The following is a 19,160-nucleotide window of genomic DNA, read 5'->3' as shown; positions in this document are numbered from 1 at the left end:
TAAAGCTATTTTCTAACAACTAAAAATATCATTTTTAAAACTTTTTAGGAACTAATAATTTATTTCAAAGTGAAAATAAAAACTTTTTAACTTTTTAATTACCATCACCAACTTAACAATAATAATAACAACAACATAAAAATTTTAAAAATAATAATAAAAGAAAATAAATTCTTAATTAAATTAATTAATGATCATTCCAACGTGTTTTACAATTTAAAATTGTGGATAAAAAATAATAATTAATAATTTAAAATATTAAAAAAAATTAAGAAATTCCTAGTTAAATTAATTAATGATCATTCCAATGTGTTTTACCATTTAAAATGATGGATAAAAAATAATAATTTTAAAAGTTCGTTCATAATAATAATAATAACAATTTAAATGAAAATAAAAAAATAAAAAATAAAAAAAATAATTTTAAAAGTTCGTTCATAATAATAATAATAATAACAATTTAAATTAAAAAAAGAATAATAATAATTTTAATACGTGCATGAGAGTTGAAGGGAGCAGACACGAAAATTGGGGTTCGTAGTTAAAAACGAAGATTCATTTCAAATTGTTCTTCCCTTTTGTGTTCTAGCTCCGTTCTAGATTTATTTATTTGTGCCGATTCTTCATTCCATCCCGTTTTTCTCTCGAATAATCTCTCTTCCAATTCGCGGTAATTCATCGTATCTTACGCATCAAGTCTTCCAAGAATAATCGCAATGGAATTGTATGCCATGCGTTGATGTTATTTATGCTCCTTCTCTGTATCTCTTTTTCTACTCTGTCAATCTGTTTGGAAAAGGTTCGATAATCTGTTTTCAAGCCCAAAAATTGACTGAAAACGGAGATTTGGAGGTTGTTTCCTTGGAAAATCTGTAAATGAACGATTACGGAATCGATTCGAAGCAAGAAATTCATCAAAATCATGGAGTGATTGTTGATTGTTGCTCTCAGAATACTAGGGCACAGCAGCCCTGGAGGATGGGAGCTTGTGTTCATCTATCCGCCATGGATGAGGTTGAGTCGTTGGAACAGCAAAATCTAGGTTTGTCTAATTCGAGCTCCACCATCATCAACCTGTTCGAATCTCCTGCTTCGGCTTTCTTCTCGACGGAGCAATGTATGGGGCTTCCTCCTATTGAGTTTCGTACTGGTTCTTCGTCTTTCGATAGGGCTTCCGATTCGGCGGAGCACAGCGGCGCAGATTCTGAATTTAGTAACACCTTGCAATCGGTTGTGAGATCTCAACTCTGTAAGAGAAGCTTCAATGGCTTACCGAAAACTATTTTCACTGACTACAAGGTGTTTGATGCTCGTCCGCCTTCAATCGGAAAGCATTTTTCCGTTCCTTTCAAAGATCAAGGAGTACGTAATTTCCACTCTCCATCTGATTAATCTATTTGCCTTCTCCTTTCCAACTTTTATGGATGTTTTTGCGGTGTTTGATTCTGATTCAGGGGTGCTATGATTCAACCAGTTATTCAATTGCACAGCCAAGCTTTTGTTCTTCACAAGAGAAGAACTCTCCTAGATTCTCTTGTTTGAGTTCTTCCGTTGGCTCTGGAAGCTCTTCTTCTTCCTTCAATGGCAATGGATTCCCTACCAAAACGAGAATCCGATGGACGCAAGATCTCCATGAGAAGTTTGTTGACTGCGTTAATCGTCTTGGTGGTGCTGAGAGTAAGAACATTAAAGCCGATTTGTGGAGTTTTCTTGAATTTTTCAAGGCTCATTGTTGTTTGTGTTACAGAGGCGACGCCTAAAGCAATTTTGAAGCTGATGGATTCAGAGGGATTGACCATATTCCATGTGAAGAGCCATTTGCAGGTTCATCAAAAGAAGAAAGAAATCCATAACATAATTCAATTTTGTATGATTTGAATTTCCTTTCTGACCCATAAGTACTGATTTTTGTGTTCTTCCTCCTTTGTAGAAATATCGGATAGCAAAATACATGCCAGAATCTGCAGATAGTAAGAGATTTCCATACTGAACAACCATTTATTTCAATTCAATCCTCTGTTCTGTTTGCTTGAAAGCTTTGAATCTGGACTTATCAACAATGGATTCTTTCCTGCAACCTCCAATTTTGTATTGTTATTTTCGAATGCAGGGAAATCTGATAGAAGGAACGACATGAATGAAGTTGCTGAACTGGATGTCAAAACGTGAGCTTCTAGTCACTTTTTCTACCTATATTCAAGAATATGAATGATTCAACTCTGTGTTGATAACCATTAAAGTGTTTGATTAAGAAAGATGATAACCAATGGTTATCTAAGATTTTGAAAAGTTATTTCTAACTCATTTGTGTTAATACAATTGAATGATGATGTAAAACAGTGCCATGCAAATTAAAGACGCTTTACAACTGCAGCTCGATGTTCAGAGGCGTCTTCATGATCAACTAGAGGTAATATACTCGTGTTCTATCGAGTTTGTGTCGAATAAAGTATAGAATGATGAAATTTTAATTGGTATCTAAACTTTAATAGTGCATGATAGTTCATGAACTCGCGTCTTCATGATCAACTAGATGTAGTATACTCGTGTTCTATCGAGTTTGTGTCAAATCAACTTTTGAATAATAAAGTGTTTAGTCGGTATCTAAACTCTTTTAGTGTGTAATAGTTCTTGAACTTGCATATTCGTGATCAACTAGAGGTAGTATGCTTGTGTTCTATCGAGTTTATGTCAAATAAACTATTAAATGTCAAAATGTTTAATCGGTATCTAAACTTTAATAGTGTAATAGTTCTTAAATTTTTATATCTAATAGAAGTCTAAATTTTTAATATTGTCGTTGCAGATACAGAGGAAGCTACAGTTGCAAATTGAAGAACAAGGGAAACGACTAAAGATCATGTTTGACCAACAACAAGAAACTAACAAATGCTTCTTCACAGCCAATGGCTTCAACAAACCGTTCCCTAACGACCCGTCGGGTTATCTCGACGATCCTCCAATCCCGACAGCCGAAAACATCTGAAATGCCCAATTCCCAACCAACATAAGTTAGCCATGAAGAGAGCCACCATTTTCATAATTACCAGTACATAAACACTCATTGGGGGTTCACTGTGTTCTTTCAAACTTACAATGAACAATATTATGCAAAAACCTACACAAAAAAAAAAGGTAAATATTTGAGTGTTGTTGAATATACAAACTTTTGAAAGTTGAATTGAAGAAACTAGCAATGTCCGTTGCTTTTCAGATAACTTTTGCAATCTCGACTTTAAATTTTTAGAAAATGTTCGTAATTTTAACCCTATAATAAGTTCGAGTTGTTGCCTTATCTTTTCACCATGCAAAACCGACCACGTAGGGTCTAAGTTTACCAAAAGAGAGTCGTCCTCAAGATTGGTGTTCTAATTTACTTGATATACTAAGGAAAATTGGAAATAACTAACCTAATAAAATCAAGAGACTCTCGAAAGTGTAGGACAAAGATTAGTCATTATAATGCTTTTTGACACTCATGTGGCATAGAAATTAAACATCTAGCTTCTTAATCGAGAATATATATGTTTAATCAGATTGATATATATTTGATGCATTTAGGGTTAACATGTTTATGGATAGACGAATGAAAAAGATCATATACCATAACATGAAATGTCATATAAGGTAGTGACCATCTCGGTCGAAAGTTCTTTTTTATTTTTTGGGGGTGGATTGTGAGATCTCATGTTGGTTGAAGAGGGAAACAAAACGTTCTTACAAGGGTGTAGAAACTTCCCCCTAGTAGACACGTTTCAAAACCATGAGACTGACAGTGATACGTAATGGGCTAAAAGCGGACAATATCTGCTAGTACTGGGTTTGAGTTGTTACAGCTTACTTAGTACTCTCAGCCATAAACCCTTAGCACGTCATGTCACTCCAGCATTAAGTTAACGAGGCAAACAAAACTAATCGTTCAATAACATAACATAAACAATTTAAAACCGAATGAATCCGAACAAATGGGCTTTAGTTGTCTTTTCAAGAATCGAAGAGGCAGAAACCAAACCCGAAACGACCGGGTAAGAAGAAGATATGAATCAAAGAAGCAATAGAAGAAGCCAAATTGAGAATAGAATATGCATTTGAAAGGAGTGTTTGAACTTGAGAAGTAGGTAGCAAAAGCATAAAAAAAGTGTCGACATTTACAAGCAAAACAAACAATGCCATCTTATCTCTTACCAAAACCATTTAAATTGTGAGAAAGAGATAAGAGTTGGAAGCCAACGAACACCTTTTTAGATGCATTATTAGTGCATTTGCCAAAGATTCTTGTCCTTTACGCCTTTGGCTTTTTCTATTTTGGTATTGATTCTCATTGGTCTTTCGTGAGGAATATTAGTCAATTAAATAATCAAATTATGATTATTATTCGTTAAAAGATCGAGTGTGAGATCCCACCTCGGTTGGAGAGGAGAACGAAACATTCTTTATTATATGTGTGTGGAAACCTCTCTCTAGCAGACGCGTTTTAAAACAAGGGTGACGGCGATACGTAACGTACTAAAACAGACAATATTTGCTAATGGTGGACTTGGGCTGTTACAATGGTATTAGAGCCAGATACTGAGCGGTGTGCCAATAAAGACGTTGGGCCCTAAGGGGGTAGATTGTGAGATCTCACATCGGCTGGAGAGGAGAGCTGAACATTTCTTACTATAAGTGTGTGGAAACTTCTCCCTAGCATACGTGTTTTAAAATAAGGGTGACGGAGATACGTAACATGCTAAAACAGATAATATCTGCTAACGGTGGACTTGGGCTGTTACAAATGGTATTATAGCCACACACTGAGCGGTGTGTCAATAAAGGCGTTGGGCCCCAAGTGGGTATATTGTGAGATCCCACATCGGTTGGAGTGGAGAACGAAACATTTCTTCTTATAAGTGTGTGGAAACCTCTCCCTAGCAGACGCGTTTTAAAACAAGGGTGATAGCGATACGTAACGTACTAAAACAAATAATATCTACTAACGGTGGACTTGGGCTGTTACAAATGGTATTAAAGCCAGACACTGGGCGGTGTGCCAATAAAGGCGTTGGGCCCTAAGTGGGTAAATTGTGAGATCCCACATCGGTTGGAGAGGAGAACTGAACATTACTTATAAGGTGTGGAAACCTTCCCCTAGCAGAAATGCTAGCGAGGACGTTGGGCACCCAAGGGAGGTGGATTGTGAGACTCCACATCGGTTGGGGAGGAGAACTAAACATTACTTATAAATGTGTAGAAATCTTTCCCTACTAGATGCGTGAGTTTCTAGAACGTTGCATACATAGTGCCTAAATTGTTGAAAGTAATTGCGAGAACTCCTGACACAATTGTCTCTTATTTTTCTAGCATCTTATTCTTAGACATCTTATTTATAGATATCTTATTCTCGAGTATCTTAGACAAAATCTTCAACCGAGCATCCCAATGGGTCTCATTCAAAATACAAAAAAAGTTAGAAAATGGCTCGGTAGAGAAACTACTTCGAAGTGTTTCTCTGCTAAAAATGTGGGTCAATTTCATCAAATATGAACAATATTTCTCTATACCATTTGTCATAATTGCACTTTGACGGAAACGAACCTGCGATTGTGTGGCACTCACTTCCGAGCAACAAGTGAGATAAGCTATTCGTTCTTGCATCGCCTACGACCAAGCGACGTATACTCGAGCCTTTGGCCCCGGTTCAAGAAGAAAGTTGTAGAAAACGATGGCAAAGAGTTTTAAAAACAAGGTTTGAGAAATTGAAATTTGTGTTATATGGGAATGTGAGCAAAAGACAATAACAACCGCTTACTGCAATCGAGAAGGGGACGAGTCAAATTGATAAATACAATTGAAATGTATTATTAATCTGAACTCGAGCGAAAGAAAAAGGGTTTTAAATTATATCGGATTAAAAAAATATCTTTAGGCTTTATTTATATATGTGACAAATTATGGGAGAAAAAAACGAGGAAAATGTCATCCAAATTGGACCGCCCAATGACTTAGAATTAAAATAATTACACCCCATGGGACCAATTAAAAAAAATCATTTATATCCTAAAATTTTACGTTTATTTAAAATACAAAAAAGTGACGTGGCAATGACTTATAAATAGTGGTTTACATGAATAATGTCGTGCTATACGTGTCAGCTGTGAGGTTATGGAACCTAGTGCTTATTTATCTTATATAGTAAATAGTTATATATATATATATATATATATATATATACTAAATATATTTTCTGTATTATTGTACATACTCGAGTATAAACGTCTAGCTAATATTCCTCTCTCCATTTTCTTTCTCCTATTCAGCACGTAACATGTTGGAGAATAATCTATGATTACATGACATACCACATGCATGAGATCCTATATTAAGAATCATGGTTCGATAAGATGACGCACATAATACTTCCATACTATTTCATTTATACTTATCATACATGGTATATCATGGTATCTTGGAAGACATAAACATAGTTATATCAACGTAGTAGTCATAATCAAACATAAAAGAAAGTACGTGTTACATATAGTTCATTCAGATACTATAACATAAATAATAACACGTAAATCGAGCCACATGACGTGTTGCTCATGCTTCAAACTATTTCATCCAATCTAGCTCGTAGGCATTTCAACAACAAGTGAACTTGCAATTGTGGGATCGGCTTAGTGTTCCTAAGCTCATTCTAATCTATTATTCCTAGGTTCAACTCACCTAAAATTCAGGTTCACGTATGATATTCTATTCATTCATAAAACTGAGTTTAGAATCTATTCATCGAGCTAGCATAACTTAATTATATTGTCGAGATATCGGTAAAGTTATATTGTCTACCTATTGCCTTAATAAGTTAATACTTTACTCTTGTCTTTCCTCAGCCCCGAGTGAGCCTAGCAAAGCCCTTTCCTTCCCTTTACTTAGTTTAGGGCTTGCTAGCCTAGGCAAGGGAACCCTTTCCTTCCCTTTACTTAGTTTAGGGCTTGCTAGCCTAGGCAAGGGAATAGTCCAACCTTCTACCCTATTTGGCTTCCAGTACTACTTTCTATTCCCAGTAACAAGAAGATGGCATTTTTAAAATCGTACAACAATACGTAACGAGTCAAAGTGGACAATATTTACTAACGATGAATTTGAACGGTTACATTCAAGTAGCTAATAAAAATGTCAAAGCCATTTAGCTAGGTCTTATTGTGAGCTCTCAAGTTTCCTGTATCTAAGCATTCAAAATCCACATATTTTAAAACCTTCACCCATCTAACCAAGTGAGGCATTTTAAAAACTTTCAGATCCCATGTCGGATTGAGAGGAGAACCAAACATTCTTTATAAGGGTGTGGAAATCTCTCCCTAATAAATGCATTTTAAAAATTTCGAGAAAAACCTCAAAAAGAAAAGCTCTAAAAAGACAGTATTTGCTAGCAGTGAGCTTGGATTGTTACATAAACACTGTATCACCACAAAAATTTTAGCTTCCTCGCTCAACTTTATGTCAATGTAACTAACAGAAATACAATATCATGGATCATTTCCAACTATTTTCAAACTCTCGTAAGAAAAAATGTACTTCTAGTCATGTTAGAGGACCTAAATAAATTATCTCTAAAACCTTAATGACGAACAGTAAATTTTGCTCAAAGAATTGATATTAAACAAAACTTTGGGAATGCCCTTCACAAAAGAAGGCTCCTCACACTTACGGCAACTCTCTTGGGTGCCTTTTAAGCCCTAAATAAACTTCAAAACTCACAGCTCTTTAGGAATTGAAATTTGCGAGAAACTGTACCAAATATCAGATATTGTTGAATTAACTGTCTTCCATCCATTAAGCAGCTTTTAAGCTCTTCGACAAAAGCTCGTAAAAATGTTTTTGCTGTTACCATAAGAGAAAAAGGATGGTTAGAAAATAATGCATCACAGTATTTCGTTTTGAATAGGATAAGGTAGATAAAACCTTTTCCGACACGGAGGGCGAAATCTTAGTTAACGCACGCTCAAAATCGGTCGTCTTGATTGTACATGATGCTGATTCCAAGTTACTGCTGACTGATGTCAATTTTTCTTCCAAAGCAGCCATTGCAGCTTCATTCATCTGTCGTGATAAAAATCACATGAGCTTGACCTTAAACACCCTTTCACCCTTTTCCCAGGTAAAATGAGGAAAGAAGAAACCGTGACTAATCCTAAAATATAAATATTGCCTACTCAAAAAGATGTTGAGGATCGTTGGGAGGGAGTCTCACATGGGTTAATTTAGGAAATGATATGGGTTTATAAGTAAGGAATACATCTCTATTGGAATGAGGCATTTTGGGGAAGCCCAAAGCAAACCCATGAGACCTTATGCTCAAAGTGGACAATATCATACCATTGTGGAGAGTCGTGATTCCTAACATGGTATCAGAACCATGTCCTTAACTTAGTTATGTCAATAAAATCCTCAAATGTCGAACAAAGAAGTTGTGAGCCTCAAAGGTGTAGTCGAAAGTGACTTAGTGTCGAACAAAGGGTGTACTTTGTTCGATGACTCTAGAAAAGGAGTCGAGCCTCGATTAAGAGGAGGCTGTTTGAGGGCTCCAAGGCCTTAGGGGAGGCTCTATAGTGTACTTTGTTCGAGGGGAGGACTATTGAGGATTGTTGGGAAGGAGTCCCACGTTGGCTAATTTAGGAAATGATCATGGATTTATAAGTAAGGAATACATCTCCATTGGAATGAGGCCTTTTGGGGAAGCTCAAAACAAAGCCATGAGAGCTTAGGCTCAAAGTAGACAATATCATACTATTGCGGAGAGTCGTGTTTCCTAACGAAAGATTTATAAAACTTTAAAAGAGAATAAAAACTAACCAGTGCAGCAAGATCAGCCCCACTAAAATTATCACAAGCCTGCATTTGTCCAATCGCAAGTAGATCTACGCCAATATCAATAGGCTTCTTCCTTCCAAGAGCTTTTAAGACTAGCCCTCGTTCAGTTGGACCAGGGAGAGGAACATAAAGAAGTTTTCCGAATCTACCTGGTCGCAGAACAGCAGGATCCATGACCTCCGGTCTACCAAGATGAACGTATTTTTATGAGTATTAAGATTATAGTGACGCTCACCAAAGCATATGAATTTAAATGATCTACCTATTTGTAGCACCAATAACAAAGACACCTCGTCGTTGTTCTGCTCCATCCAACTCTATGAGTAACTACAAAAATGAAGTGGATCCATTTGACCATACTGAACTAATGAAATCTAAATAAGGATAGAAAGTAAAAACAAGAAGAAGAAAGACCCTAAGCACAAGAAAATCATAGAATGCATTGCAAGGCGCTTCATCGAACCTGGTTCAGTAATCGCTCCACAACCCATCCCCCTTCTTTGCCACGTTTTGTTGTTAAGGCATCCACCTACAAACAATTGGAAACATAATAATAAAAGAAGGATAAGAGAGAAAAAAAAAACCTTTCTTCTATCAATCAGCCACTTATTCATAACCATTCTAGAGAAAGGGGAAGATTTGGATCATCATCCATTTTAGAGCATGGTAAGTCAAATACAAAAATGATCATCAACAACATAACTAGCGAATAGTAATGCATGAGTCATACTTCATCGAAGAATAGAATGCATGGTGAGCACGTCCTTGCCCGACTAAATAGTGTCCGAACTGCAAGTTCACTTTCTCCAACATATTTATTTAGTAACTCGGGCCCCTGTGCAACAAATAAAGGGTTATTACCAAAATACCGAACCTAGTGTGAATGAAATTGGCTCCAGCCTCATTTGAGTCACTTAAATACAGAACCTTAATGTGAATGAAATTGGCTCCAGCCTCATTTGCAACGGCCTTAGCAATTAGTGTTTTACCGCATCCTGGAGGACCATATAGCAAAAATCCCGTCTCTAGATCGACACCAAAGCCCTAGAACCAAGAACAGGTTAAGAAAAAAATGACAAAATGCCATAAGAACAAACCACTGGAGATTCTCAACGAAGCATAAAAAAATCCATATACTTAATGACAAAAATTAAGGATGCACTTACAAGCTGTATTTCATGCTTCCAGTGTTTATATATATATATATTTTTTGGCAGTAGATTTGGAATTTGGATTCCAATTTAAACAATCATCCAGAATGTGTTTCATAATACATAGTTATAACCCATAAAAATAGTTCTAGTTACCAACTAAATAATAGGTTGAATCTCAATTAATATCAATTAACCCACGGATATGCTTTATGTTAAAAAAGTTTGTATGACTATTATCACAAATATCATAGAATTTATAGTATGTTATATACATACATACATACATACATACATATATATATATATAGAACAAAAAATGAAATGAGTTAAATGCTATAGTTATCAAAGTTTTATCTTTCTTATAGTAATTCTGCATTTCAAAATTTTAAGTTCAAACTTTGGATACAATGAACGCATAAAAATGTCGTTTCCAAAATTTCTATTATTTGGATCACAAAAGCCAAATGCGTTTGAAGAATAAGTGTGCCAAACAAATCTTCACTGAAAACATAAAAAGAATTTAGATTGAATGCCAAACAGACCCTAAATAATATTTCATTTGTGAACTGGAACTTAAAAAACTATTGAGCATGAAGCTTGAAAAACCGAAACCAATGCATTACAATAGAAACTGTTCTCTAATTCAACTTTACGAGAATATGCAGTTACGAGCTATAGGGAAAGATGAAACAAAAATAATGATTTATTAAATATCAAAAGAGAAACCAAAAGTAAATACCTCATAATCCTCTGGATACTTTACACGCCGAACTACATAGCGATCGAACTCTGCTCTTAGTTGTTCTAAGCCTCCAACATCTTCCCACTTTACACTAGGAATTGCAGAAAACCCTTCTCTTCTCAGTGAAGGTTGTACCATTTGAATTGCTTCCTGTAGAATGTAACAACATAGAAGAGAAAATGACAAATCTAGTCAATATCATTCATTTGAAAAAACAATCAGTGAGTTCCATGAAATAAGAATAATTAAAAATACATATATGTTTGATCACCTCAAAGTCAGTCATGGTTATAGCCAATTTGTCCATCTCTTCAGGCAACCAAGGCTGCTTCCACCAATCTTCCATATGTTCCTTATCAACAACATCAGAAGATAATTCACATTTTCTTTGATCAATTATTCTCTTCATGGCAAGATTACCAGCCTTATTAGCTAATGCTGTCAAATCAGCTCCAACAAACCCAGGAGTCGCCCTAGCTATTTTCAGAAGGTCAAACGAACCTTCGAGTCTCAAGTTGCTGGTAAGGACAGAGAGAATTTCAGTCCTTGCATTTTCATCTGGAACACCTAATACGATCTCACGATCAAAACGACCAGGCCTCCTTAATGCAGGATCAACAGCATCAGGCCTATTGGTAGCACCAATTACAAGAACATAGCCTGGTCTAACATTGGAATTATCTTTCTTTGAACTTGCATCAGTAGATTCTACAAGTTTGTGGAACCCATCCATGCAAGTCATTAATTGTGTTACAATCCGTCTCTCCATTTCTCTCTGTAGATTTTCTCTCTTTGATGCAATTGCATCAATCTCATCAATAAAAACAATTGAGGGTGCTGTCCTATACGCTTTGGAAAAAAGCTCCCTAATATTTTCTTCCGACGCACCTAAATGCACCAACAAATATTAATTATTTGAAATAATCGAACACAAAAAACAACTTATTCGGCACTGAAACCAGAACAAAAAGAAAGAACAAATTAAGAGGAAATGGAGAACATTAACATTGAAAGAAAAAAGATCAAGCATCATAGAAAAGTGAAACTTGTAATAGTAGTAAAAGTGTCCAAAATTGCTACAACTGAAGTTTAAGCGAGAACTTTTCATCAACTCGATTGATCCGTTAAATGTACACATATGTTACAAATAAGTACCACAAACCCATATTTGTAAGTTTAACGATTTAAGTATCATTAAGAAAACATATGTAATGTTGGAACTGTGGAAAAACCAAGATTAAACAACATACGATACCAATGTTCTTTAGACCTATACAGTTTAAGACTAACAATTATATTGATAATCATACAATTAGTTCTCTAAAATGAAAAGCTTAACTCTTAACAGTAAGTAAACCATAACATGACATATTGCAAGCATGTTTATACTATCTCATAACCAAAATTCATATCTCCACATCTATATAACCATGTGGTTTTACCACTCAAACACACAATTTCAACTATTTTTGCAAGATGAACATCTACCTGATACACCCGACACGACCTCGGTGGCGGAAATCTTATAGAAAGGCACGCCGGTTTCATTCGCAATGGCATGAGCCAATTTTGTCTTCCCACAACCAGGGGGTCCATGAAGCAAAATTCCAGCCATCGGCCGAACCCCCAACCACAATGGCAGCTGTGGATGGTAGAGTGGCACAATCACCTCCATCTTCAATTCGTCTAGCACACTCTTCATCCCTCCCAAATCCTTAAACCTTGGCCCTTCATCCTTCGCTTCACCTGTTTCAACTTCTGTCCCATTAGGAGAATCCTGTGTCTCCTTCTGCAATACCCCCTTGCTTGCATTCCCCACACAAATCTTTTCAGCAACCTTATTATCTATGGCAACTTCCAACTCCACACTCTTCTCCAAATGCTCATTCTTCGATTTCTTCGACTCTGCATAAGATGTTCGGAGCATCGACTTCATCAGATCGAACTCCGGCTCTACCTTTTCCCCATAAATGGCATCCTCCGATGTCGACAACGCTCCATCGCCACTATTATCAGAATCCGACGAAGAAGACGAAGACGACGAATCATCCTGATTGCTGCGTTGTATCCTCCTGAGATGCATATTCTCCATACTCTGCAACCGCTGTTCGCGTACGTCGACTCTCCTATGCCGCTTCTTTCCAATGGTACTGCAATCTGCGCCTTCATCTTCAGAATCTTGCAATTGGCGCTTGATTTTGCTGGCGGAAGTAGAAGGAATGGATTTAGGGCTCTTTGAGAGCTGCGAGTCGAGGGTTTGTTGGACGATTAAAGTGAAAGGTGACTTCTTGAGATGTCGGTAATCCCGGTAAGTGGACTGGAGATGCTCGACGATGTCGTCGACGGTGGGACATTTATGGCGACAAGACTTAATTCGTTGAAGAAGGAAACCACGATTCACAACGGACGGCGACCTGCCGCCAGCCATCTCCGCCGCCTCGCTTGGATGTGGAAGAGAGATGCACTTGTAATCGACGCGCAGCGGCAGCAGTTAACGATGAGCAACACGGACGGAGTAGAAGGGGATTTGTAATACGAATTTCTATTTTACCCCTAATTTATTTTAATGACTTATTTTTTAAATGTTTTTATTTTTATAATTATTGTTCATTATTTTATTGGAACTCCGTTGGACACAATGACATTTTTGCCCTTATTCAGTAATCATATGAAATTAAATTTCACCAAAATTCATACTAATTTAGAAGATACTGCGGGAAAAGGAAACGAAGCAATTCTTATAAAGGTATGAAAACTTTTCCTTAATAGACGCATTTTAAAAATAAGTAGCAAACAACAATCGGGAGAGAGATAACATCGACAAAACTTTTGTGCAAAAATCACTTAATTATAATTTTGAATATTTCATTTACAATTTAATATTAATGTAATCTTGAATGATATGCAATTTATGTTAAAATAATTACTCAAAGGGTTTATAATTTATTGATAAGATTTTATATTTTATTTTAATAACGATATTCATACAATCCACTTTGTAACTATTACAAATTGTTTAATTTAAAACGTTCATAATGACTTTTGACGCTGATTCAATGTGTTTATCATTTTTGAGTAGATATATGAGAACATAATCTTTGTAAGGTAAGTAGATGCATAATTCTCTTTAGGTGCTGATCATTGGGGTACTTCAACAATAGGACTTCTCACTGGTCAAAGAGAGTACGATTGAATCATAAATAAACCATTCATTAGAGAATCATTGATACTTGGAGTAAAAACATATAAATACCGAGTAAAACAAACTTTGACCAAGTTATAATTAAGATAACTCGTGAATAATCCACTAGCAAATAATAATTATATTGCATATGAGTTCATCGATAGACCTATAGTAAAGTGACTTGTACAAATGAACATTGATTAACTAATTTTACGTCGCCGATTCGTAAGGATTTCCTTGCTAGCTGAAATGTTCAAATTTGGAAAACAAAAATCTTAAAATCTTTCCCAACTCCTTTAAAACGAATAAGAAATATAACTCTTCTTTTGAAAAAAATGGTTGAAGAAAGAAACGTTACCGGGAGAGAGCGGATGAGAGATTTTACGAATATTTTTAAATCTATATCCAACGATTATAAGGAAGGTCAAAAAGAAAGAAAAACGACCCGAAGTATATTAATTTGTTCCCTATGTACAAGACTAATTCCATATGTATTCAATCAAATTGCTACGTTACTCAACATATGCTTCATGCTCCAAATCATTTTCATTACCAAGATATATAGTTGCTATGCCTTCAAATAAGAGCAAATACCTGGTGATATTGTATCATCATCCAAATCTTTCAAGCCTCCTCCGACGCAGTTCCTCTGGAGTTAAATCAAAACGATGTGATAATCGACGAGAAGGCATCGCCCTATCCTGTCGATCCGTCCCACACATTTCGCACCTGGGTAATAAGCAAGAATTGTCAAATGTACATGCTCGACACCTCCATGTATCGACACTCGTTTGTCGTCTACCAACGGTTCCTCCTCCGAAAATCCTACGGTGCCGAAATGGATTCAAGCGACAGAAAAATCCAAGAGGACGACTCAATATTCGACCAACACTTCTAATAAGAACGGCCAATGGATCCGACCCCAAATTCATACCCTTCAAACGTAAAAAGAGAATACCAGCAAGTATTCCACCAAGATGACCGAGGAATGAGACACCAGGTGAAACTATTTGGATAAGGATTAGTTCTAACCATGCAGCATGACTTGATGGTACTCTTACACCATGAACGTAAGTGTAGCTTTCAGATTGAGAACCAAGAACAACTTTCATAGCAAAAAGTACACCCGAAAACCCGACAGAATATTCATGGTAGTAAGGCTTCTCGTAATTGAAGAATAGTAGAGATTTGACAAGCAACAAGGTAATTCCCTGTGACATTACGAGTAACGCGCCAACCATCGAGGCAAATTTCGTACTGCCCATTGATGATTCCAATTGAATGCCTTTCCATAGTAGAGATATCATGTTGTAGGCAAGGTGTGAGTCACCCACATGGTAGAATGGTGATAGAAAAAAACGCTTCAAGTCTTTGTACTGCCAAATGCAAAGGATACCAATGTTATGAGAGTGTCACAATGAAACATCACATTATTTCATTCAAAAAGACATACAAACAAATTAATAAATAACTAAAAAGAAAACAACTCTACAACGGTTCATTATCGAGAGAGATCACAGGAATACAATCGTAAAAAAACAAGAAACTGAGAATATTGGGAGGCGATCGAAGTGTCAAAGTTCTTGAGTGCTTTTCATTTTTCTCAAATTCAGAGTTATTATACTTTGAAGACTACCGTATAATAACCGTGTTCCGAGGACGCCTTGTAAGGTTGTAAACTACACAGCTATGTGGGGACAAACAAATCTGGATATGTCTTGTAACGTTCAACATCATAACATTTCTTACAGTTGAAGCATACATATTCAAATAGAATCCATCGTTTTCTTCCATTTTCTCTATGCAAGCTGATTTTCCAACTAAAAAAGACAGAACCTATTTGTAACAATGACGCTATAAACTACAAAATTTGTTATACAGCTGAATGAAAAAGGGACATGCCATTCTGTTTAGGACTTCGCTAACAACGTGTTAACAAAAAGAAGGGTCCTAAACAGAAAGAACTATAAACCCTAAAATAAAGCACGAAAACCACGATGACGACAACAATGCTACCTAATCCTAAACAGAGAGTTGATAATAAAATTAGATGATTGGGTAATAACTAAATAACCAGAGTAGTCACCTTGAGGATGAGATACGCATTAAACCAGACATCATCTATGGACGGGATGACAGAACGAAGAAAACCGGGCCTTAGATGAATAAGAGTATTAGTGGCGAGGAGCCCCACTGTGATGGGCTTTCCCTGGAGCCTGTTGTATTGGGTCACCACTTGGTAAGCTAGCAGTGGTAGCATTCCAGCGTGTGCTTATTTCCTATAGCATCCAATAAGAATATGGTTAAATAGGACAATAATACAAAGAGGAAAGAGCAGCCTTCTCTAAAGTCAGTAAGATAAAACAGCACAAGTTACATGCAGTTAATGCATTGCAAATCAAACAAATATTGTTTCATGAAGAATATACATATAACTGAAGGGTACCAAACGTCCTGGAATAAGCCCTTATTCTTAAATTGGCACAACATCGTTTCAAGAAGCAATTGGAACAAAGTTATACTCGAAGGTTAAGTCAGGGAACTGGGTGAAGCAAAGAGGCCCTCCATATCTCACAGTTTCCTGAGAGAATGACTGGATTGGGGTAAATGGCTATCACGATTATCACTCTGACCGACCCGACCCATGAACACGTTTAACTTCTTAATGTATTTTATAAGTTTTGTTCGGTTCGGGTCAACCCGAGGTTTTTCCAATGAACCCAAAACCGAACCGAGTCGATTCGGGTTCAAGAAACCCAACCCAAAATACTAATCCAACCCAACCCCTATAATTCGAGTTGGGTTGATGGTTGTCCGGTTGGATGTCCACCCCTAGGTAAATGGCTATCACGATTATCAATGAAATGATAAAAGCATTTCACAAGAGAAGGCTGGGGGACAGATTCAAATTGTGTTGTTCAGTAATGGATATATAATTTGAGAGCATTCTATTCATGGCTATAGAAAACGAAGCAACGATAAGAACCCCATCTAAAGTAAGCTACAAGATGTTATAAATCCCATAACACCGAAGAGTTGAGGCAAAAATCCAAGAGAGTACTAAAATATTCAGGATAAAATGTCTATCGTTCACAAAAGGCGCTGCTAAAAGGGCAACGCTAATCAGTCTTATGCACAAACAGCACTAATGAAGCTTTTAGCAATGCATTTCTGTGTTACCATAGCAACGCCTCAAGTCAGTCTTATGCACAAACAGCACCAATGAAGCTTTTAGCAATGCATTTCTGTGTTACCATAGCAATGCCTCAAGTAATGCATAGCTGAAAATGATATTTAGCATTTCACCCACTGCATTGCCAAGAATATCCTTCTCCAACCTCTCATTTGTCATTAGTTTTGATTTTATATTAAGTAAACGGGAAGGCCAAGAAGGTTATGCATAACACAAAATATTTGGTTCAAAACCTGAAATTCCAGATCCAAAAAGGAACCCCTAAAATATTTGGTTGATAGTTTTGATGCTACCACGTTCCACAGCTCATTTTATTCAGATTTTGGCATGTCCAGAACAGGATTCAATCCTCAAATTCTAGATGAAATTCAATCTTTAAAAAATCCATACAACCTACGCAAAAGAACTCATCAATGGCAATTCACATTGCCCACACAATCATCGAAGGTCGAAAGTTCAAAACAACATCCACGAGAAAATGCACTTTCGCATTCTAACACTACAAACAAGCAATAATTTGGACAGAAAAACTAAGAGTTTCACCACTTCGATTAAACAAACGCGATTATATCAAAAAGCAGTCCATATTTTGCAAAAAGAATTAAATCGACAGGAAGATGATGATTACAGAAATCAGAAAAATGGGTTCTACAACAAGAAATGAAGAATTAAACTGCGAATCTTACCAGATTAAAGAGGAGAAAGAGAAGGAATAAGAGATCAAAATCTGAGAATTTGATCAGCTGAAAAGGGTTTGGAAATACAGAATAACTTCGCTTCGCATCGCCTCATGGATTGCCGCCCACGAAACCTTTTCAATTGAGAAACATCGCGAATTTTCTCGTTGAAAATTGTGGGACCCACTCGATTAAATAATATTTTTTAATTCTTTTTCTTTTTCTTTTTCTTTTTCTTTTTAATACTTTTTGTATATAACATATATATATATATATATATTAGTTTTATAAAAATTTGAATTAAGTAAACAAAAATTAATTCTTAAAATATAGTCTAATGCATTTAAAATTGATTATAAATACAAAAGGGCATTCTCGTAATTATACATCTTTCACACCGAGATTTTTGGACTTTATAAGTTCATCCAAATTTTGAGACGAACTCAGTGAAAATCGAACTCAGTGAAAGTCAACAATTGGTCCAAACATCGAGACGAGGTTATAAATTTTTTCATCATAAACCGCTTGTAATAAATAATGACCCCAACTCAACCATAAATTCCTTTAATTGAAGGGTTCGAGAGTTATTTACTCAAATTTAAATATTTAATTAAAATTTTCAAACCGTTAAAAAATAGTAATATTTAAGAATAGTAGGAGAATAAATAATATAAAAAATAATTATATAATTACGTAAAAGTAAAATAAAATATACGAATATAAAATTGTACGTTAAAAAAAAAAATTTTAAATTAACAATAAATTCGAATTTGAATATATAATTCTAACATAAACTAATTAAATTGAGATAATATTCTACCTATTATAGATAATAAAATTTGGACCAATTATAAATTGACACGTGTCTAATGATATAAAAAAAAGGAGTGTTAATATATGTATATTATAATTATGCGGATAAAATCATTAAGAACAATTCTATGTAGTGGATTATTGTCATGCTTGTTTAGGGTATGTTGTCCATAGCCGCATGTCCATGTCAAGTCAAATCCTTTATGCTTTTTCTAGGTCGTAATGTTTTACTTTTGTACTTCTAAGGGAGTACGACGTTTTGACAAAATAATGTTAGGCTTGCCATACATGAAATGCTTCCAAATGTACTGTACGGGAATATGACTAATTGTTAATTTCTCCCTGCCCGATAGTTATATGCTGTAAGCCGTTGTTGTTACATTTTTGCTTGCATTCAAATCTTGTTTTCAAAATCTGTCTGCCCCCGTTTTTTAAAACTTTCTTCTTGAGTCGGGATTAGAGGCTCGAGCATACGTCGCTTCGCCGTAGACGATGCAAAAACGAATTGACTTAACTCATTTGTTGCTGGAAAGTGAATATCGCACAA

The 19,160-nt window shown here is 35.8% G+C and overlaps 3 protein-coding genes across 6 annotated transcripts; 1 reads left to right on the top strand and 2 right to left on the bottom strand.

Annotated features, from left to right (window-relative positions):
* The first annotated feature begins 536 nt into the window (after nucleotides 1-536).
* LOC111435539 (myb family transcription factor PHL5) lies at nucleotides 537-3,218 on the top strand. The gene is made up of 7 exons (XM_023072942.1): nucleotides 537-1,362; nucleotides 1,455-1,677; nucleotides 1,748-1,824; nucleotides 1,931-1,970; nucleotides 2,111-2,165; nucleotides 2,341-2,410; nucleotides 2,807-3,218. Exons 1-7 carry the CDS (start codon nucleotides 877-879, stop codon nucleotides 2,984-2,986), a joined length of 1,131 nt encoding a protein of 376 aa, XP_022928710.1. The 5' UTR covers nucleotides 537-876; the 3' UTR covers nucleotides 2,987-3,218.
* A 4,223-nt stretch (nucleotides 3,219-7,441) lies between these two features.
* LOC111435536 (cell division control protein 48 homolog C-like) lies at nucleotides 7,442-13,286 on the bottom strand. Its single transcript, XM_023072937.1, has 10 exons — nucleotides 12,235-13,286; nucleotides 11,018-11,634; nucleotides 10,744-10,896; nucleotides 9,778-9,894; nucleotides 9,581-9,685; nucleotides 9,314-9,379; nucleotides 9,113-9,177; nucleotides 8,833-9,034; nucleotides 7,942-8,079; nucleotides 7,442-7,860 (listed from the first exon to the last, which is right to left on the bottom strand). The coding sequence occupies exons 1-10, from the start codon at nucleotides 13,172-13,174 to the stop codon at nucleotides 7,813-7,815; spliced, it is 2,451 nt and encodes an 816-aa protein (XP_022928705.1). The 5' UTR covers nucleotides 13,175-13,286; the 3' UTR covers nucleotides 7,442-7,812.
* A 1,032-nt stretch (nucleotides 13,287-14,318) lies between these two features.
* On the bottom strand, nucleotides 14,319-17,928 carry LOC111435540 (rhomboid-like protein 14, mitochondrial). Of its 4 annotated transcripts, XM_023072944.1 has the most exons (5): nucleotides 17,810-17,928; nucleotides 17,417-17,516; nucleotides 17,185-17,356; nucleotides 16,017-16,209; nucleotides 14,319-15,306 (listed from the first exon to the last, which is right to left on the bottom strand). In XM_023072944.1, the coding sequence occupies exons 4-5, from the start codon at nucleotides 16,188-16,190 to the stop codon at nucleotides 14,542-14,544; spliced, it is 939 nt and encodes a 312-aa protein (XP_022928712.1). In that variant the 5' UTR covers nucleotides 16,191-16,209; nucleotides 17,185-17,356; nucleotides 17,417-17,516; nucleotides 17,810-17,928; the 3' UTR covers nucleotides 14,319-14,541. The 4 variants fall into 4 exon arrangements, with proteins under 4 accessions (XP_022928712.1, XP_022928713.1, XP_022928711.1 ...); XM_023072945.1 differs by lacking the exon at nucleotides 17,185-17,356; XM_023072943.1 differs by lacking the exons at nucleotides 17,185-17,356; nucleotides 17,417-17,516.
* Between the last annotated feature and the right edge of the window lie 1,232 nt (nucleotides 17,929-19,160).

Source organism: Cucurbita moschata, unplaced genomic scaffold (assembly GCF_002738365.1).
Source record: "Cucurbita moschata cultivar Rifu unplaced genomic scaffold, Cmos_1.0 Cmo_Scf00049, whole genome shotgun sequence".
NCBI lineage: Eukaryota > Viridiplantae > Streptophyta > Magnoliopsida > Cucurbitales > Cucurbitaceae > Cucurbita > Cucurbita moschata.
This window is presented reverse-complemented; position numbering and strand designations above follow the sequence as displayed.

Coding starts and splice junctions, on each gene's coding strand:
- LOC111435539 (XM_023072942.1), top strand. CDS start 877: ATGAACGATTACGGAATCGATTCGAAGCAAGAAATTCATCAAAATCAT. Junction 1,825..1,930: donor ATGTGAAGAGCCATTTGCAG/GTTCATCAAAAG, acceptor CCTCCTTTGTAG/AAATATCGGATAGCAAAATA. Junction 2,166..2,340: donor GCTGAACTGGATGTCAAAAC/GTGAGCTTCTAG, acceptor GATGTAAAACAG/TGCCATGCAAATTAAAGACG.
- LOC111435536 (XM_023072937.1), bottom strand. CDS start 13,174: ATGGCTGGCGGCAGGTCGCCGTCCGTTGTGAATCGTGGTTTCCTTCTT. Junction 9,178..9,313: donor TGGAGCGATTACTGAACCAG/GTTCGATGAAGC, acceptor TCATTTTTGTAG/TTACTCATAGAGTTGGATGG. Junction 9,035..9,112: donor GTTATTGGTGCTACAAATAG/GTAGATCATTTA, acceptor TCATCTTGGTAG/ACCGGAGGTCATGGATCCTG.
- LOC111435540 (XM_023072944.1), bottom strand. CDS start 16,190: ATGCTACCACTGCTAGCTTACCAAGTGGTGACCCAATACAACAGGCTC. Junction 15,307..16,016: donor ATGCGTATCTCATCCTCAAG/GTGACTACTCTG, acceptor TGCATTTGGCAG/TACAAAGACTTGAAGCGTTT.